This window comes from Clavelina lepadiformis, chromosome 1 (genome assembly GCF_947623445.1).
Source record: "Clavelina lepadiformis chromosome 1, kaClaLepa1.1, whole genome shotgun sequence".
Lineage (NCBI taxonomy): Eukaryota > Metazoa > Chordata > Ascidiacea > Aplousobranchia > Clavelinidae > Clavelina > Clavelina lepadiformis.
In genome coordinates this window covers 6,394,994-6,416,712 of record NC_135240.1, presented here as the reverse complement: position 1 = coordinate 6,416,712, position 21,719 = coordinate 6,394,994, and the positions used below count along the sequence as shown (strand labels likewise).

The following is a 21,719-nucleotide window of genomic DNA, read 5'->3' as shown; positions in this document are numbered from 1 at the left end:
TGTCATATATGGTGAACTCGCGCGGAGCATGTGATAAGCAAAACAATACTTCTGAAACAGAAAAAAAATACTAGTACAGCACAGCTTTAAGTCCAATGTTCCTCGCCGCCGCCTCGATTTTTATTCCGCTTAATGGCGCTGTTATGTCAAATAGTGCTAGGTGTCAGCCGCAACTGTAAGTCCTACCTGGGGTTATTCATACAAAACAATGTCTCAGTTACGTGCAGTAGGCTAGTCGCAGGAGACTAGGCTAGCAGTAGCGCAGGGGAACGTGAACGTTGAGGTACGATTTGTTGACATAAGACTATTTACTTACCAAGAGCATTGAATATGTAGCAGAAGAATTAGTGAGTAATAAAAGATAAATGGCCTATACTGACCACACGTAACGTTAAAATATCTGATTGTAAATCTTGAAAGCAGGCTAAATGGTTGATCTGTGGTAATGACGTAAATGTTGTTGATTACTTTGGATGTTTACAGAAAATTACCATTGTTGATCAGGTGGCTTTGCACTGGTACTATGAATTGATACTTATTGCAACAAAGCGGGTTTACTGTTTAGAGCTCATCACACCGCTGTCATAATGTGAACACTCCATGATTGATTTGGATAGCCATAGTCAGCCAATTACACCCTTACCTATATTTAACGACTGGCAAAGCCTATCGTTTGGTTTTCATCAATAAATGTGAGGGGAATAGAAAATACCAACCAATAAAATGTACGATGTAAATGAACTTTTTATACTTACCAAGTAAAAATGCACAATTTTCTTGCAATTTTCTTGCAATCTTCTTACACAATTTGTATGTTTACCTTCAATAGGCTACTAGCTTTGGCAGGTTGTATTTTTTTATATTTATTTTATTTTTGTTAATCTAGTTCATATAACAAGTTGAATGTTGCCAACATTTTATCCTATTGGTTATAAACAGTTGCAAGGTAGGCCTATGTTGACTCGATGTATATGTTCTCAGTGCGAGTATTATATCAGTATGTATATGAGATAATGTGGCCACGTAGAAAATAGCCCAAGTGTTTGTTTGGAAAATAATTATGAAGTTATTTGCAAGTTATAGACGTAGTAGCCTATATAGCATAAAGTCATTGGACTAACTACTAACCTACTTTGCTGAACATGCAGAAATTGTTACGCCATAAGAAACTATGTGATATATAGTGTGTGGTGTGTGGTCTAAATATTTTCAGCAGTGCTGTACAAAATTTGCTGGTGCATTGAACCATTGACATCTCTTTTGTAGTCTGTGTTTGCTTAATTTATAAGTAAGCATCTTTATTTTTTTCTCAGCTTACCTTAAAGGTCGAAAAGAAATATCCTGATCGCAAGTAGATGTGTTTATTGTTAAAATTTTGAATATAGGTTTATGTTTGTGAATGGTTCTATGAAAGTGAAATGACCCAAAATTTAAGATGAAGCTTTGTTGTTCGGAAGAAAAAATTTCTGAAGTGTGCATATGGGCTGCTACCAATTCTTGTGCATTAAATGCTGGATTACCATAATTACCCACATCCAATTGAACTGCGAATCGTTCCTTAATAACTGTTTTTATTAATTATCTGTTTTAGGTACAGGTTTTTCACATTGGTAGAAACAGAGAAAAATCTCTGTACTGAAACATACTATTCTGAACCTGCTCAAGTCCTGACATCGTCTCTCAATTGCAACTTACATTTTGCTCCTTCCGAATAGAGCAAAGACGACGGTAACATTTACGGTTTTCTGGAATATGACAGTGCTGGTAGCTGCTTTATTTACTGTTTGATTTCCTTAAAAAATTGGCATAAAATTTACAATGAGCAGTGGAGGCGTAATGCTTTCTGGATGGCTAAGAAAATCACCACCAGAAAGAAAACTTCGCAGAAATGTAGGTGTCATTATGCAGTGCATTGTCAATGTGACTTTTAGTGTAATTGTATATATTTTCATGCTTATATATTGTTTATGCTATGCCATAAGTTTCTAGCATTGTTTTATTGGAATAATCTCGAAGGATTTTTATACCACATGATGTGCACCTTTCTTTTTAGCATGCTTAAAAATTTTGTTGATTATTCTGAAATGGTTTGTGACAGATTATGGGATTCAGTTTGACTCATGCAATAATATAATATCTGAATTCAGTACTAAGAGATTAAGATATCTTTTTAATTCACCTTTATTTAGGCTCTCATGTTGGCGTGTTGAAGTGAATTAGATTGAAATTATTTTGGTAAAGTAAATTTCTGATATAATTTTACATGGAAAACAATCTTCTGGTTACTTAACTTTAAATAAAGATAATACGCTGCATTTCGCTGAAATAAGTCTGCCATTTGTAACACACTGCTTGCATTGATTCCACATTGATACACAAGTTGATTTAGTGAACTAAGCTCAAACAGACATCAAGTTATTTTTGGACTAAATACCAGTAATGATGTTCTTTAGAGTGTGCTGGTTTTCTGGGTAAATTGTCTCATTAATACAGAAATCTTTGCGATACTATCCATATGTATAACTCAACTCAAATATTTTGTGAGATTATGTCAAAAAGAGTTTTGGCATATGTGGCCCTATTGTTTGTATAGACTACTGTTTTGGTCTGGTAAAAGCACTTGACGCCTTTTTAAAGACCAACAGTTCAAACAGGCAGTACCTAATTCATTTACTCGGAGTGAGACCAAACTGGTAACTCTGCCTGAATTTCCTTGGGCCGTATTTAGATCTTCAAATATTTCCTTTCAAGCTTGTGTGAACGGAAATCTTTGATTTATAAGCCTGGATGTCTTCGCTGCAGCTTTGTGAATGACTTAAATGGTCGCACTTTGTATGTATGGTGTTGGTTTGTCTTTTCCACTTTGTCTTTATCGTCCGTAAGTTCATTTGTAATCTCATTGGACCTAAGTACTATATTTGGCCGCTTTAGAAGGTGTTTTTGAAGACTGGTGACTAAATAATATACTGATGTTTTCTTATTAGAAGGTTATGTATTTACTCGACGTCTACTTTGATAAATTGCGTGTAGCGACAGTCTGGCGTAATAATTAAATCACCGATTTATTCTAACAAATAACGCAGGCCTATAAACAATTATGCCCTAAAGACTACTCACTACCGTATTTCTATTCCTTTTAAACCAGTCTTACGTGTTTGGATACGTTTGTACTTACGATTTATCATCAAAAATAGAAACGATTTTATCTCTCACTTTACTAGCTTTTGTCAAGGTTTCTGTATTTTATGGAATTCATTGTAAAGTTCTGCGCACGTGCAATGTATTTGTGGATGAGTTTTCAAAACAGTCCCAAAGTTTTCCCACCCACGCGCGTCTTTTGCTCGCTCGAAGCGCAGTACAGGTTTCAACTTAAATCATACCGCCGCCCACCTGATAACCACTCCTGGTAGAGCGTAGGTCAACAACCTTGCCGTGAATAGCCCACACAACTTCTTCCCTTCGTCGACATTAGAATTGGTCTAAAATAGCCACTTATGTAGGCAATGGTCGTCTGCCATGCACATCGGTCGAACGGAGTTGGTTTACAGGACTATTTTTACCCAATACTCGCTTAGCTACCATTTAGCTCGCGTATCATGCAATTAACAAAAGGTTAACCACTTACGTTATTTGACGTCATATTACGTAACATCTGCTTTGAACGAACTTACCGGTCACGACCCAGCTATAATGTATTCGCACACGTTGGAAAACGTTTAATTCGTAAATGCTACTTTTGCAAATTTGGTAATTTTAATTACACAAAGCAAACTTGGCAGAAGTATTTATATTCCCAGTAATCAGGGGTTTTCATTGTACCGCAAGAACATCAGATGGTGCAAGGAGCAACAAAGAACATACAGCACAAGCAAGTCGAAATTCCCTGATCGCATGCCTTTTACCATTGAGGTTCCTGGCGACTGACGTGTCTAATTAACGAAAAGTGGTGAAACCACTTTTTGGCGAAGATTTACGACACAGCATTAACTTGAGGACGCTTGCATCGCTCCGAACCATAAGCCGATTTATTTTTAGCCTGGGTGGCTAAATTAGGAACGATTCGATGCTGAGGTAACTGACAGTAATGACACGGTATCGCCAGCGTGGCGGGAAATGGCCATAGTTTACGAACCTCAACAACAACATCCATCACACTGGTTCCGAGTATCGACTTGGCGCGCAAGACAAATGATGACTAGGTGACGTTAGCTTGTTCGACATTTTTGTTTGTGTAAATTCTTAAAAATATCCCGTCTGCTTGAACTGATTTAAACCGATATTTTTGTTAAATTTCATTGCAACAGAACGTTGCGATTCTTAACCTATTTGAACTTGGTTGCAAGTTTTGTGGTTACTATTACAGTTACTTATTCAAAACGTGAATTTGGTTACCTGTCTTGTGGTTTTTCTATTCAGTTAGGTATACCCAGATAAAGTTGGTTGCATTCATTTGCTTGTTTGTAGGCAAAGTTGCTTAATAACAATGAATAACTACTGTATATATAACTAGAGAACCTGCAACCAACTTCATGTCTGTTGCTTTATGCATAGAACGAATATAAGACCCAAAGTAATGGAAAACAATTCTATACGAAACGTATGAAATATTAAACATGTTTTTTACACGTTTAGCGCGTCTCGTTATTAACCTTATCGTTCTCTGTTCATTGCCGCATTGTACCGCTCTTTGTAAAGGCCGCATATTTCTATCGGTATTTCTAAATGGAAATTTGCTCACCAATACTTATATCTTTTCATTGAAGTAGATTAACAAAAATATTGATAATAACCACAAATGGAAATTGCTTTATCTCGGAATGTGTCTTCGTTGCAGTTTGGTCCAATTATACCCGGCACGCGCACGTACTAGAACGAGCCTTGTCCCGATTCAATGCTTCGCTACAAAAAAACCAACACCGTAACAACTGTTTGCAATGTGTCAGACGAAGCGCGACAAGGCAATTTGTTTCGCTGCAACCGCTTCCTTTGGCTTTGTTTCATTTGGCTGTTGCGTTTTTGCTGCAATCACAGCGATACGTGCTACTCGGTCCAAATTTTGTGTAGCTCGTCTGTATTTGTGTTTTGCGTTCCCGTGCATTGTTAGTTTCTCTTGGCTCGTGTCCATTTTTTGCTGTGTGAGCAGATGCGACTACTTCCGTGATTATTACTTTTTGCCTCTCGCAAGTTAAAGGTAAGGACACCACGAAACGTAGTTCGAGGGAAAAATATGTTTTAACCATAACATGTGAAAAGATTTGTGAAGTTGTACCGCTTGTGTTGTATATTTAGTAGCATTACAAAACATTGTAGTTTTTAGCCTGAGGTCTTACTCAGAGGTCGTTTCCTTCGAAAATCTTGAACCGCGCATAAGTTTAGTATAAATATAGCTTTATGGTCATTCAGTTAATAAAAATATTTCATCATTGCCATGTGTTTTGCTTCTTGGCCGCACATAGCTTACGTCATCGTAATAAAAGCGTTTGTGATTCATAGGGCAGAGTTGGGAATTCCCGAAGTACCCTTAGAAAAGAGTCCATCACATATTTTTCTTTTTTACAAGGTGGTAATTTGAGAGGGAAAAATCTGTGGTGATCAACACTACCGAGTCCGCCGGCAGGTCTTACCTGTGCCTTTGTGCTCTTAGAGATCGACTGAAGTCCAGTAGAAAATGTCTTGCGTGACCTGTCGCAGTTGGCGTTAGGTTAGTTTTGTTTGGGTACATTCAGTTATCCCAAATATTTTCTGAAACTTTCTTGCCATCGATCTGCTTTATGAAGACATAATTGACTTTAACGGGAGACCGTACGGTGTCTTGTTTATTTATCCCGCAAACCAACGGCGAGGTGTTAGCGTTGTTCATTTCTTTGCGTTTTGGTTTAATTTAGGCGAATTAGTGCCGCCACGTTGGACTGGACGTTCTATTTTGTAAACTTAGCCGCACATTTACAGCTTGTCATAAACCCCATTCCGGCAAACCTGTTTGCACATTGGTTAAACTTGCTCAGGTGAGCCGTGTTCCATGCGCCTATGCTCTGTGCAATGGGTTTGGGATTTGGTCCGAGACGATTGAATAGACGTGATGTTTTGTTTACTCGGTCGCTTGGTCTATTGCTTCTCTGTTTGACTAGGCTCGCAGGTTGATACGACAGCCAGCAAAGTAAGCCCGAACGTCATGAGTTCGCACTGCGCGAGAAGTAGCCAGGTGCTTCGTTTGCTGGCTGTATTTTTGTATTAGCGTAGATGATTACTGTAGTTTGTTATCGAGTTTTCGCCGCTTGTTTCACCTTATGTAACAGCTACGTGTGACGTGTCGTTAGTTCTATTACAGTTTATAGTGACATCCCCACAAATGCCAGAGCAACAAGTTAAAAATAGACAGACGTGTTGGTTGTTGTAATCTGTTATGAAGTAGACTATGTTGTAGAGGAAAAGGTGTTCTCATGCCATAAATGTGAGGTTTTCGTTTAAAGCGAGCATAACGCGCATAAGTGACCATTTCTTTAAATATCTTTTAAAAGTGGAAGAAGCCTAACACTAACTCTTTGGTTGTTCTAAGTGAGTAAGAATTTCCAAAGTAGTTGGCTTTTGGACATAGGTAGAGCCAGTAATTAGTTTCGGACGATGGCTTCTAGTTGCTTCAAACGGCTGCCAAACTTCGCTCTTGAAAGCCAGGAAATAGCATACATACTGTTCTAGAAATACGAGCTAATTTAGTTTCGCTTTCTTGCCTTCTGATGTTTAATTCTTCCATGTCAAAGTCTTCAGCTGTGTCTTGTGCTTTTTCGTCATGCAGTAATTCCGTTTTTGACGTAATAGCTCAAGTATAAAGGAATGCCACGGCGTTTACGTGATCAGTTTGTGCAAACGTGATTGGTCTCTAGAATCGCGCTGTTTGATGAACTTCTCAAACGGTGACGTATGCTGAAAGCAAACGACAAATGCGATCAATAAACACTTAAAGATTGTCCACGCTGCTACGCTCAAGGCTGTTGACCCGCTTGGTCAATCATTTATAATACAGTACTGTCAATACACTCGTGTTGCGTTACCACATGCTAATACCAGGTGTAGATAAGTTCGTAAAAGAGCCGGTTAGATTGTTTACATGTGCTTCAGAGATATCATCGGCGACAAAGGTAGCAGTTGTAAATAACTTGCAGACACCTGAGACTTGTTTGTTTTCTCAGATGACTATGGAAGGGGCATTACATAAATCAGGTCGATGGTTTCCTAGATTATAGGTCATCCGCCCCCATATTCGAACATATTCCCCAGTAAACAGCATGATGATAGGCCATTAAAGGATTTTCGAACACTTGATTTCGTGTTTATTGTTACTAGAGGTTGAGGCATTGACAATGCGCCCAACCTTGGCGTCATTCTGTGCGCTGGTGGCGTCGGCGTTTATTTGTTCTTGCCTAAACCCTTTTCACGGTTTAACATGTAATTTGACCATTCCTGGAATAAATAGTTAGTGCGTTTCTGATACCAGGAGCTCAGTTAGGGCAGCTGGAGTGCACGTATTGCCGGCTGATGGAAATTTGCGCAAGGGTTTAAACGAGTTTAAAGACACTGTTTTTGAAGTTAAATGGAGCATTAGGGGAAGACTTAGTCGTCAGAGGAACTATAAACCTCTTAGCGTTTGTTGTAGAAAAGTGATCACTTCAAAGCTGTGTGAAACAGCAATCTTACCGCGTGACTTTAATCTAGGCTACCCATACAGTAAGCTATGCTTTTACGTTGTCCAAAGAAAATTTAATTTTCGTTGACGTTTTCTTATACTTTGCGACAGTTTGCGATGATTGAAGCAGGTAAACAAATTAGTTTGACAGAAACTGCCAGACAAATTAAGTTTTGTGCCTTCATGGCTAGTTTTATATAATGCCAGGCATCGAATCGCAGCTAGCCTAACCACGGAAAAAATAGGTTTGAAATTCTGGTCATTCTTCGCAATCCGCGGTTTGCAACTAACTCGTGTGAAAGTTCACCTAACATCACGGTTTGTGTTATGTCTGTCGACGATCGTAGATCATTATATCTAATAGGGATTTAGGGTTGGGTCGTTATGGCGTTGGTTACTTAACTACAAGCTGAACCTTAACGTCTTAAATTTGAATACTTCCAAATTTTGTCAATAACCTGCATTAAACCACGGTTGATATTATGTTAAACTGTTGGATATTTTTTTATTAATGATGTCCAGATTACCTTCAGTTTTGTCCTTTGTACTTTCTGTTCTCTCAATGTTTTCAGCCTGAAGTGTTGAGATTTACTAAACATGACCTAGTAAACGTACAACAATTATATGGTTGTTTTCTGGAATTCCTTAGGCTTAGGTCTATGGTGTTCTCTTACTGATACTTTTTGAGATTTTTCATTTTCATTTGGCGTATGTAATCCATTTAATGCATTGGATCATGAATTATTAAATTATTCTAATACAGGCTTGGAAGAAGCGATGGTTTGTGCTTAGGTCTGGACGTCTGTCTGGCGATCCGAATGTTTTGGAATACTTCCGACACCAAGGCTCAAAGCGGCCAATAAAAGCAATAACCTTGGATGAATGCTCTCAAGTAAGCCAACCAGTGTGCGGTACAGTGAATAATATGCCATATGATTTACTTTGTGAATTTACTCAAGAGTGTTTCGTGAATGGGTAATTTGTAAGTGGCGTTTATATTTCTATGTTTTGCTATGTGTATCATTCGTGAATATGATTTTGATCAGGCATTTTTTATACTGTAGCATATAAAAAACACATGTATACAAAACAATCTTTGCAATTGTTAAAATTTTTATTTGCCATTTTATTGCACTATTGTCAGTGATACTGTGAGTATTTAGATGTATTGTGTTCTGAGCAGGATTGAGAAGTAAGATCCACGAAATATTTAAAAAATTGCAAGGACCGTGCTGTCAATGTATTGATCTCAGGGAAAGGACTTGTGATATGATCCTTCATTAAGTTAGGAATGTACAGGCTCTGCTTGCAAGTATATTAGTTTTGGAAAATATAAAATTCATTCATAAAAAAAAAACTGAATTACAAATTTAATTCAATATTCCATATCACAGACCTGTCCCTTCAATATTGTCAAAATTGCCCACCTGAAGACAATTGCAAAAGCGATTTTTCGTCCAGCTGCTAAAATTTCTTTGTTCAGGCCTGCATTATAGTAACTGCACAGCTTAAATTCAGTAAATTATCTGATGATAAATTTTTTCAACTTTGAACAATAATTTTTTTGTTGTTGAGTGCAGCATTGCTACTTTACCTGCCTTGATGGCCTGCTCAGCCTTAAACAATTTGCTTAATCAGTGACTAAGTTCCTAAAAAAGGTTCAAAGTTTACAATTTGATAAAATTTAGCAGGTCGTCCTATATATCACAAAATAAACACGTGCTGTACAGTACAAGCACTGAACAAGGCTATATATAGTGCTTGTTTATCATCTATAAACCATAGATACTTTGCGAGATTAACGATTTGCCCCAGGGTTTCCTTATACAGTATAAAAAAACTAACGTCACATTTAAAGTCTCCCCGCTGACCCATGTAATGGATGATAAAAATGTGTAAATATTTATTTATGTTATGTTTTGCAGCTGTTATCGGTTACCGGCTTCTTAAAGTTCATGCAAAATTGTTTGTCCGATAGCATCAGCTCATACCGGCGTCTTGTTAATGTTGTTTATAGCAAGCTAGGGTATGGTATTTGTAGTACACCCACACTTCTCAGTGCCCATATATGGGATCAGCGAAACTCCCAGTTGCACAGTGATTTCATTTTTCAAATCCAGTCTGGTTGCCTATAATGCCCCATTACTGACCATGATTGGTGACTGCCATGACATGCCATGACCACTGGCGGTGATTGATCTTTGGTAGTTAACCATTAGTCATCACATCACTTTTAACCAATCAGCAATAATTTAAATCTATTACTGTGTTGCAGATTGATGCTAATGTTCCAATAAAATACGACCGCAAGGACCCTGATCACCAATTCGTGTTTGACATTGTTACAAAAACACGTACCTATTATTTAGTCGCTGAAAGCAACTTGGAAATGTCATCTTGGGTTCGATATCTCTGTGACTTGTGTGGTTTTAATCACGGTAAATATTCAGATTTTAAACAAAGTATTTTTATAACTTGCAAATGGAGAACAGAACAATACATGTTGTGTTTGTTTTTCCCTGCCTTTGTAAACTTGCTATTAGCTGTTTGTTAGCGTAAGGTTTGATCTATAATAATTGTTAATTTTTCGATGTTTCGTTTTGGAATGAATGTGCATTGTGATACGGTGTGTGGAAAATTTCATTGGTATGTGCAAAGGTTAAAGGAAAAGAAAATGCAATTAGGATGTATATAATTAGGCTTAGGTAATCACAAAATAATCTATTTCTGCGCTTAAAAGCAATTTAATTGATAGGTGTAATGTTGATTTTTAGATACCCCGGAAAATCAGAACTTGGGAACTCAACAACAGACTTTTAAAGCTGTTCAACCAATCAGTGGAAGAAATTATCAGAATGGCAACGCTCCTTTACTTGAAAACGAAGACCGGTATAATGAGTTTCAACTACACCTAGGCTCACATTATTTCACTAAAATTCGTATGAAGTTATTTGTTTAGTTAAATTTTAACTTAATTTAGTTGGCCAAATCTTAAGACAAAAATAAATTTTCTTTTTTTGGCAAACAGTGTGGTCCTTAAACAAGTTTTATGTTAAATTTTGTTGTTTCTTTTCTGTAGAGATGGGGATGCGCCTGCCCCATTACCCCGTCCTCGCGGTACAATCACGAACCGATCAAAAATAATCCGTCGTCCAAACACCGATGCAAATGATAATCCCACCGAGGATGAAGTGAAACAGACAAGGTCAAGTACTGCGTCTTCATCTGGATCTGGCCAAGTTTCCGTGGCAGGTAGTTTCCAATATATGATATCTATGACAGATCCATGGCTCTGAATGAATTGAAACGTAATTGTAGAAGCCGATTGCCAAAATACCAATCGAAACTTGCAAAACTGCAACCTTAAACAAGTTAATGTTATTTTATTTAGCTGTAAAGTAACAATCAAGGCATTTGTGAAACAAGGTCCACCGATGTTAGACTGTCGTTCAGTATTTTCATCGTAAAATGCTTTTTAGGTCCATTTAGGCAACAAGTCAGTGCACTTGATGAGAAGAGCAGTTATAGCTATGCCAAGGATCTAGAAGCACCACCGGTAAATGCTTTTCATGAATAATTTAAATGTCGAAGTAATTAAGGCAATGTTTATCCAACAACAGCATTCCCCTCTCATGCTTTTTTTACAAGATTAGAATTTTTAGACCAGATCTGTTCAAAGGATTCATAGCAAGTGGTTATTATTATTTAAATTGCAATGTACGATTCTGTTTGAAATGATTAGCAGAAATTAAGCATTGGCTTTTTCCTTTTTGTTTCCACAGAGCAGCTCTGATTACCTGCTATTAACCGACTGCAATACAGCAGAAGCAGCTGAGGAGATACTTGAAGACAATAGCCTACTCACTGTTGGCAAGGTAATTTTTCCATTTGCAGCAGTCACAGTCGGCCTTTTGCAGCTTACTTTTGTGTGTTCAATAACACTTGCTCAGAGTATGATCTACAAAGTTGATGGCGGCTGAACCGAGTTAACCCGGTAGATAGTAAAATAAAAAACAAGATATAAGGTGGTGGCGCTCTGAGGTTAACTTCATTTTTGATTCTTCTACAAGAGCTTTCGCAAGCATAAGCGTGCTTCTTTAGGTGTCCTCAGAATATGATGTGCCACCACAAGAAAAGTACCAAGTGTTGTACACCCCACAATTAATGTCATAAAGACATCACGCAAACATCGCAAGATAAAAAACTGCAATGGGCAGCAACTTTTAAACATAGAGGATATAAGCACCTGTGTGTGATCATGTTGTATCTTGTCACTCAGGATAAAATTTTTAGCGCTTGCCTGTATCGGTTTACTATCTAATGGTAGCAGTCAAAGTAGTAATCAAGTCGTGTTAGTTATAATGCCACATTGATCCAATCATTTTCTGCCTACGCATATAATTAATTTATATGTACTTAGCGTATATTCCCTTCGCGGATTTCATGTGGAAAGGTTATGATTTAATATAAGGAGTGTACAGATAAACAGGTTATCCCTTTAGATTTTATATTGTTAAAAGCAATTATGAGGGTGTTAAAGTAGTAGAAATTTTCTTCGTGGTTTATGTTAAATTGTGATGTTTTCAAATATTTGTAGCAATGGTTTGAAAACTTGACGTCGAATTTGACAACAAAATTAACCGCTCTCATATTACTACGCAGTTCTGCGAACGGCGTACGTCCACGGACAGCGTCTTCACTCACGAAGGCACGGCAAGCGACAACAACAGCGATGTAATCATTGATCAGCCAATTAAAGTTCCTCACATGCGTTTTGTAGCAAACATAAGAAATCAAAGATTGGACAGCATGCCCGACTGTCCCCCTCCACCACCACCTGTCAATGGTACATCTTTTTATCGATAACACTGCTATGCTCTGTTTAGCATTTACGGTATCTTCAATTCATGCTTTTGTGATGCCATGGCACTTTGTTACCCATTGAAGTAGAGCTTGTCATACAAAATACCAGTAGCTTTAAAACTTTGTAAAACATAAAAAAAGAAATGAATTATAAAAAGGAATAAATTGTAAAATTTAAATCTGCAGCTTAAAAGAAACCTTAAATGCTATAATTTGGTGCAGATAACCTTTCTTTAATGCACAGCTGGTGGGGTAAGACCTCAGATTAGGAGCCCTGAGCAAAGTGGAACTTCCTTTCCCCCTGATGATGACGAAGATGATGATGTTGTTACAGAAGCCAGGACAAGGTCTTATCGTGTAAGTGAACTTGGTGTTTGTTATCCTTATTTGCCGGTGCTTAGCGTCTGTTTACTCGTCAAATCTGCCACACTTGTCCTTTTTTCTAATTTCTTGAATTACTTTTTTCCACCAGTCTAGTCACGGCCTGTCACCAATAGACGATTCCGAATTGAACCGAGTTCCTTTAAATCTGCAGCGAGAATTTCATGTTGATGACATGGGAAATCCCCTGTTAGGTAACACTCTGAAATGTTTATTGTACACACATACCCACCAAATAAGATTAAATAGAACTGTAAACGTGAACAACTTTTCCTTGGCCTTGTTTGTTTTTTGTACAATGTCTTCAGTTTAAATCCTAATTTTGACTGGCACACATTTACAGTCCCTTTGCAGTCGATACAGTGCATGCCGTGAATTAGTTTTTAATCTTTTCATTAATCTGTACCTAGCTACTATATATGGCCTCGTGATGCTATATTGAGCTTATGAAAGCCTGTTCTGGTATATTTATACAAAACCCGTGTCCGCAGTCTGAACTATGCATGGAATTTAGCATGTATGGGCATACATTCTAATTAACCAAGCCCTTCTTCGGGATACTTGCTCAGCTGCTGGTGCTGTCGTGGCAGAATGTTATTTTGTGTTGAATTCAAGTTACCAGTGATCTTGTGCATTTCTTCGTAGAGGTTTGGGGATTTCTGCAGTTCTATATTTATATAATCAATAGCTCATACCCCCGCTCTCAGAGTACAGTGTTTGATATTGCTGGTGTTGACGAATGATTTATTTAGATGCAATTAGAGTAAATTTAAAACCAACAGCCGCTTTACCTGATATGCAAATCCGTTCCTGATGGTTTGTTTTGTAGAAGTGTTACAGCATTAGATTGTTGATTAGAGACGAGATCTAATTTGCCACATTATGAGGTTACTCTTGTCCACACCTCTTATCTGCTTAAATATCACTTCCAGCACACTCGTATGTAATTAGAATGACGTTGGTGTTTTCAATAGCATGAAAAACGAGTAACAAAAAGCTGAATTTTGTTTAAATTTCGCCCAGGGGCTGTGAATAACTACCGTGCTACCGTACGTTGATCATTAGTAGAGAAATTATTGGTGAAAGTGGTGACAATTTGGCTCAATTTGCTATGACTTCATAGTCTCATATTATGATGTATAAGTGCTTCAATTAACTTTATGACAACACACTTTGTGGTTTAATGGGTTTGGCCAATACTGGTCACATTGCTGTCCTGTGTCGTATGATTTAGAATTTTATCCAAAATGCTTTTTGGCTTGTGATGTTGCAGTCAATTATTTTAATGTGTCGCTTTTATTTCTCGATGTAGCTTTATTTTTTTCACTAAGTAGTTTGACTTTTCCGTTTGAGTTTGTACACAGAAGATTTGTGCAATTTTACTGAGGCGTTTTGTGAAAAATTCTTTCCACTTTATAATCAGCACATTTCGTCGTACTGATATATCGTTTATTTTACAGGAAGCCATACAAATAGCAGTAGCAATGCCTCGACTCATGCTAAGCCTTACAACCGACTTCCTTCTGGTGGCAACAGCTCTGCAACCGAATACATTAACACAGCCGACGCAAGTGCAGGTAAAAGCAAGTTTTAACATGGTGCTTTATTTGCAGTATTCATTTTTTTCTATTTCTGCTGTTTCTATTGCTAGATTAAGTTTCGCTTTCTCCTGCTCCGTCCGTCTGCTCTCCGTCCAATTCATTGCCATAAGTTTTTACACCATTGTTTTGTATTGCAGAGGCAGGGTTTGGTACGTTTGCGAATATGCAAAGGTATGATGCAATGCCCCAGCAGTATGAGCAGCAGTGCCCTGGAACTGGACGTTCAGTTTTCTCCCCAACAAACAGATCTGCAAGTTCACAGGTGTATATTTATAACATTATCTAATGAAGAGAACCTAGTTTATCACATCGTATTGTTGAAATTTGTTCAATTATTGAAACTTAACAAAGTAGTAGAAACAGTTATGTTTAACTTTAACGTTTTGTACATGTGGTAAAGTTGTTTTTATGCTAAATTGCTTGTTTTAACGTACAGGTGTCTAGTTCTGTGTTTTTCAACTCTCCGATGCAAGCAGAAGTGAAGTACGGTTCCCCGCGAAATCAAATGTCCGACGGACCAGTACCGTCGAGATACCTTTCCTCCCCACATCACCAACACTCGTACCCTCATCAACCAAAGGGGTCATTTTATTCATCCAGTAGCACCCTGTCTCCGTATATTAGCAGAGGTTCTCCGGCCAGAATACAGAGTGCACACATGTCCCCAGCGATGCCCAAGCTACGACGGAGCTCGAGTGTTGGACAACTGGAAAGTGTTGCCAATGAACTCGCTGCTGAAACCAACCAGTATAGATCTCCGTCTCATGCACGTAGACGGTCGATCGATCATCGGCCTGGACAGTTACTATACAACCCGAGCATGGCGCAGTGTAATAACCCTAACCTACAAGTAGCTCCAAGTCCGATTATGACCATGAGGAAGTCAAACACTCCTCCCCCAAGACCACCCAAGTCAGAATCGACGCTCAAACAGAGCATGCCCGACAAGACAAATCATCCAGCAGTTTGCGAGCAGAAACTGAACAGTGATAAGTCATATCCAGAGCAAGATGTGGATCCTCGCAGAAGTAGCTCGGGTTCTGTATCTCCACCGCACACTGCTGTTGCAGTTCCAGACTCTCCACCACACGCACTTTTAAACCATGACAATGGACATAACCAACTGTCGCCCGCTCACAGCAGGATCACCCACACCATTCCGATCTCAGAAGCCAATGGTCCCAAGGTTTGGATTACAAACTTTAATCGTTGTGTAATGGTTGTTGTTTTACTTGCTGTGAATCTTAAAACATCTTCTTCAGAGATCTGTGGGAAGCCAGAGCCTCTCATCTTCAGATAAAGGATCAAGATCTGTGAGTTGCAGTAGCAGCAGTGGGACTGGAAGTTCCTCAGGTTAATTGAATATTTAATAAATTTGTAATTTCGAAGCCATAATGATCTCTGAAAAAATCAGTTCTTTCCAAAACAACTCAAACTGCATGTGCTCTTAACAGTTTTTAAACAATGGTGTTATATGCATTATAGTGTTAAGTGTTAACAATACAATAGTGTTGTATGTTTTTCACCTGCTGAATTCAGCTCACAGGTCACAAGCCATGAAATTTGTAAATGAAATTTGAATCAAATTGACTTAATTAACATCTAAAACTAACTCATTTAAATCAAAAGCCAAACATCATTTTTGTCGACAAGAAGTGTTCCCATTTTTTAAAAGTTTTGGTCAATTAGCTGCACTGCATGCATTTGTAAATGTACTGAGGCATTTGAAAATACATTTATAATGTACTTAGTGCTACTGCTATATGTGGTAAAGCGCACCTGAATCATTGTTCTCAGACGAAATCAGAAAAGATTACTTTCTGTCTTATTCTAACGTTTAACCAACAGGGAATGACTCGAGTTAAGATGAGTCATGTCAACTATTCACTCGACTCAGTCTTTTTTGTAGTTTTCTTGAAATGGAGTCGAGTCAAGTTTTTGAAAGAATTGACTCGAGTCAGACTTGAACTAAGTTACTTTTTGACTCGAGTTATCACGACTTTGGCCAAATGTTATTCTACAACAATGGTTCATGTTGATAAAAGTTCTGTAGTTAAGGTTTCTTATGAAACTAAATATCAAAAAATGCTTTCAGACTCGACTCGGAGCCGATCACCAGCCGGGGCAGTGTACGATATTTCCACGGCAACCATACAAGCTCAGAGCGACCCTTCCCCAGAGAACAAAGATGGTTTCAGCAATCACGATACTCCAAAACCCATTGCTGGAAAGGCTGCAGTTGCAGAGAGTGAGGTTACGACGCCAAACACAAAATCAGTCTCTGAGTCACCAACAAATGGCTTCTGTAATTATGATACCCCGTCTAAGATACCAGTCAATGGTCATTTAGCCGAGATTCAAGACGATGCCCATCCCAACTATGAGATGATGCTTGATCAGGCCGATATGCTCCTTCCTGAAGGTTGTTCAAAATTTTAAAATCTTTCAATTGTTTTGCAAAATCCTTTAGCTTTATGAGCGAGTGATTTATTGATGCTTTTGCATTGTATGACCTTAACTTGTTTATTCAAAGCAAAATCAATTTAATTTCTAAACTTTCAATGCAGCTTTCAATGATCCACAAGCATATACTTGCATGGCCGGAGCTAATGCTCTGATGAACAGCCCAGCTTTCACGATGAGCAAGTCACCGATGCCAAGTGCCAGTAGACCAGCCGCGGCTTCTGAGCCACCTCCTGTCAAGCGGGATCTCAAACCTGGCAGAAAAAGCTTAGGTTCGGATAGCGGGTTGTCTGAAACAAGGTATTGCTGTGAAAAAACGTGTTATCTTGTTAAAATAAAGACTCCTAAGGTGTTCTGGTGAATTTTTCTCGCATTGTGCTTCATGTTTTGTTAGACTTAGATTAATAGTTCGCTTGTCACTGTTGCTCAGACCAATTGTTTGGGCTGTATTTGTAGTTGGATAGAACAGCCTCGATTTTTCGTCATGAACTAATCATTATCTTTTTGATTGGTTGTTTAGCAAACAGCATCACTCCCGGAGTAGTTACGAAGATTCACCGAGCGACGCTAACAGCCCCGTGAATCAGCCCCAAGTGGTGGACAGCCCCCTGTCCCCGCCCCATGCCACAATCACCCACACTTTATCATCGACCCCTGTTTTATCTAATCGGCATTTCACGGAAAATTTGTCCCATGGGCGGTCACAAGACAGACTCTTGCCTCCTGAAAGACCCCCTAAGCACTCAAGCTCATCAAGCTTGTCACCCAGGACTCCCCCGTCGGCTACAATGGCCAATCATCTTCCTGGAAGACCTTACGCCATGACCTCTGCGGTTGACCGAACTCATAAACTTACCTTTGACAACCAAGCCACTCGAAGCCCATCCTTAACCCACACTGGCCCTCGACAAAGGACCCATGCCCCTCCTGTTCCTGGTCGTCCGCCAAAACCCCTATGCATGGTGCGAGGTGCCCCACCTAGTGCTGGTTTCTGGGATGAGAGCGTTTTTTACCAGCAAAGATCGATGCGTGATTTCGGCGTGAATCCAACCAGGCCGCCCAAATCGAGCATGTTTGTAAGTTGAACACAGAAAGTTTTCTTCTATCAAATCTTCGGCTATTTCTTGGAATTGATTACTTTGTTTGTTTAAACTAAACCTTTACTATATTGTTACCCTTAGTAAGATCAAATGGTAATTATTGTCGTTTTGTGTAGAAGCCCGACTACGGAGGTAACAGCACCCTTTTTTTCCCGAGTAAATTTCCCGTCGTTCCACCGCCGTCAATGGAATCGTGCGAGAGGGAGTTGAAATACGTCGAGCTAAAAGACTTCCCGACTAGTGATGGATTCACTGGAACGCAAAACGACTCTGGTATAGGAGTGGAAAGGTATTTTGTTGTGGAACATTGCGTTCTAATCATTTGTCTTTCTTGCTTGAATATCTGAAGAAAGCGCTCTGTTACGTTGACTTTTGCTGTCAAACGCAGTGGTTTAAATGTTTTTATTGGATTGCTGATACAACTCGGTATTTTTTTCAGAAGTATGTTAAATTAATAATAATAATTGACAAAATTCTATTTCAGGCCACAGAAAGCCGAAGAAGGTGTAGAATATATCGTGCTCGATCGAGAGAAGACTGAAGCTCTTGAAAAGATGAAGAGAGCGCGAGAGCAAGAGCTGAGCTTGCAAAAGCGAGGATCCATCGACTCCAGAGCAGGAAAAAGATGAAAAGAAAACATCTTGTGTCCCTGCCATCAGTCACTCAGGTGGTTTTGAGAAGAGGTGTATCAAGCGTGCGGGAGCCATTGTGCTGCGTTCAAATTCTATGCTGACTTACAGCTAACCCCGAATATGTTTTATCGACCGACCACCGTTTATCACATGGTGTCAATTTGGGAAAGCGTTCGCTATTTCAACAATTAGCTGTTTCAATTTTATTAAATATATCAGAGCACGGTTCTATTTTTGACACAATGAAATTTCTTTGATAATGTGAGTTCTTGTTCATGCAGGCAAATGCTACCAGAACACTTTCGTAACAATGTTCAGATTAGCAGCTTGTCATCACTCGTTCGTGCAATATCCGTCTAAAATCAATTTTGTTATATAAATAAACGTAAATACGTTGCGCTTTCCTTTATTCTATTGCGTATGAGATTGGGGGTTGTTGAGTAAATTTACTTTGCTTTTGTTGGGCGTCTCTTATGTTGATTTGCCGATGTCAATTTCCGTTTATAAAAACCAAAACGAAAGCGTTGTGTATTGTGACTTCTCTTTACAGGACAGGTCACTACGAGCATAGCTAGTTGTAGCTTCTTTTTTGTGAACGATGGTAGTTTTGTAGAAGTGAGTGAAGATTGTTTAGAAGAATTCAGTAGAAATGTTTCCAAGAACCACGAGCTTGCTAAAAGCAATACAATGGTGGGCAGACGATTTTTTAACCCTACAGCTGACCAGCACTTTTGTTCTTCATCGGAAAGATAACTTATGTGATTCTTTGACATAATCTCGGTTGTTAACTTGCCCACGCCTAAGAATTTACGAAATCGTAGATTAGCGAAACAAAGCCTATAAATTCACAAATAACACAGGCCAACAAAAAAATTTTGGCATGGAAGGTAAGAACGATTTTAGAGTATATCAGGGGCGCTGTGCTCGAAAGTGCCATTAGTTTTTGCAGATTGGCTCTAGTTTTTAAGATATTAGCGAATTTCGATATTTTTCGTACATTTTAAATTTGAAGCTAGGTTGCATTTTATCTTAAATGAACAGCCTATATTAAATGTTTTAGTAAGTCTATCTGCACTGAAACCACAAAAATGAGCAAAAGCTAAAGACACAGTGAGATTAGTTAAATGAAGAAGTGCTGCATAAATCTATTCTTTTCCATACATTCAACACAAAAAATGCCCCATTTATTCATATTTTCATCAGATTCTCCTAACATATTGCAATTTGTGAGACTAAGCTTCCAATACCACATTAAAACTTGCTTGAAGTGAACAATAAATAGCAGTAATTTGGTAATAACTAGGGCAACCAGTTTTTTGACCTAAAAAGTTTAAATTTTGACCTTATTTTTAAAAACGCTATACTGATAGTCTCTACACTGTCTACAGCAACTTTCTAATCTAAAGCTGCATTTAAAATTGACAAAACGCTTTTCTAGTGTTGACTTTTTTTCGTTTCTGCGTATTACGATTGACAACTTGCAGTTTCAAATGCAATGCCTTCACATCGTGACGTCACCAGACGCGCTGAAAGGCCTTCCCTCTCTTTGTGGCTTTGGTTCTAAGTATAATTTGGGGCACTGGAATTGTTTGCGGTACAAGAAAAGAGAAAAACGGAAGAATAATATTACAAAATTACAAGTTTAATAGATTTTGACCTAAAAAGAAGACCTAAAGAAACAATTTGACCGTATTTTGACCTAACGTAACATTTTGACTTTATTTGACCTAATAACTTCTATACCACACGTCGTACAAAGCTGAAATTTGTTTTGTGCTTGTTTGATAGCATTCTGAGCAGGTTAAAAAAAATTGACCATATTGACTGTGATGATATTATAAAATTGCTTGCAAATCGAATGCCGCATAGAATACTTGTTTACGGAAATCGGCAAAGCAAAGCATTGCGTTACGTAATCGATTACTTTCTGCTTATCGTATTAAGTCGTGACAAAAATGTCGTGCATGCCTACAGTATATTGTGTGTGTTATTATTCATAGTTGTTCAATGCGTTACAGTCTACGAAGTCAACCCTAGAAAGTGGTCGACTTTATTATGTAGCTGTCCCAATTAATGTTATGTTAACATTAATGTTCTATCTAAATGAATTCGTTCAAAGAAGCTTCAATATAATCAGATTATACAGTTGTCATTCCTGTGTTATTATTGCTGAAGTCTATCAAAGTTCACTGTTAAGATATACACAAGTAAACGGACTTTGTAGTGAAGTGGGCAAACCTTACAGGTTAAGGTACCATATACCACTTTTCATTACATTGACTTTTGGTTGCCCTAGTAATAACAAACCAAGTATGCCTAAGCCTTCACAAGAAAGACGACAATTTGTAAAAACAGACGAAACTTTTTAGATAAAATTTGAAGTAGGCTATTTTCTTCATGTCAGCAGTGTAATCGTCTTTCTGTTTTGTTCACCCCGAATCGCGCAGTTTTTGATTAGTCGCGATGGTTATGCTAAAGCACAAAATGATTGCATGAAAGCTCTAACCAAAATTGAAACCGTGGAGCATTAGGCTGCAAGACTTGGCTTCCGCTTGGGTTTGGCCCAGAGCCTATAAAAACTAAAACAATGACATCCAACGCAAAAGTTGACACAATATCCTGCATAAATAACTATCTTTGGGTTTCTTATTTGTAGATCAGATCAACATGTTGTTGAGTTTTTTATTTTAAACTTTTTACAAGATTTCTATACAAAAAAATGTTTATTTTCATTGAAAAGGCGTCAATTTGAGTTTGCTGACCTGACAATAAACCACCGCAGCCCTGCTAATACTGCTAAACAAGCATTAAAGATTAAATGAAAGTTGGAACTGTCATTAGTCTTGTGGTATTGCTTGACTGGTGGCAGTGAACCTCATTCTAGTGCTTTAGTGCAGAAGTGCACAACCACAGTCCGTGCATTTGTATTCAACACCTGAGCTACTTAAGTTGTGACGTCATCTGATTGTGCGCTTCTGCACTGGACGCTTTTTTAGCC

The 21,719-nt window shown here is 38.3% G+C and overlaps 1 protein-coding gene across 3 annotated transcripts; it reads left to right on the top strand.

Moving 5' to 3' along the window:
* Positions 1-1,570: 1,570 nt before the first annotated feature.
* Positions 1,571-19,237, top strand: LOC143451650 (uncharacterized). 3 transcript variants are annotated; one of them, XM_076952359.1, is made up of 19 exons: positions 1,571-1,890; positions 8,445-8,573; positions 9,957-10,119; positions 10,456-10,570; positions 10,761-10,933; positions 11,161-11,237; positions 11,464-11,556; positions 12,344-12,527; positions 12,789-12,901; positions 13,017-13,119; positions 14,386-14,502; positions 14,664-14,788; positions 14,963-15,712; positions 15,789-15,879; positions 16,622-16,948; positions 17,094-17,289; positions 17,510-18,065; positions 18,209-18,378; positions 18,574-19,237. In XM_076952359.1, exons 1-19 carry the CDS (start codon positions 1,819-1,821, stop codon positions 18,716-18,718), a joined length of 3,699 nt encoding a protein of 1,232 aa, XP_076808474.1. In that variant the 5' UTR covers positions 1,571-1,818; the 3' UTR covers positions 18,719-19,237. The 3 variants fall into 3 exon arrangements, with proteins under 3 accessions (XP_076808474.1, XP_076808468.1, XP_076808482.1); XM_076952353.1 differs by having other exon boundaries at positions 18,206-18,378; XM_076952367.1 differs by lacking the exon at positions 1,571-1,890 and adding an exon at positions 5,558-5,701 and having other exon boundaries at positions 18,206-18,378.
* Positions 19,238-21,719: the final 2,482 nt, after the last annotated feature.

Coding starts and splice junctions, on each gene's coding strand:
- LOC143451650 (XM_076952353.1), top strand. CDS start 1,819: ATGAGCAGTGGAGGCGTAATGCTTTCTGGATGGCTAAGAAAATCACCA. Junction 14,789..14,962: donor ACAGATCTGCAAGTTCACAG/GTGTATATTTAT, acceptor TTTAACGTACAG/GTGTCTAGTTCTGTGTTTTT. Junction 15,880..16,621: donor TGGGACTGGAAGTTCCTCAG/GTTAATTGAATA, acceptor AAATGCTTTCAG/ACTCGACTCGGAGCCGATCA.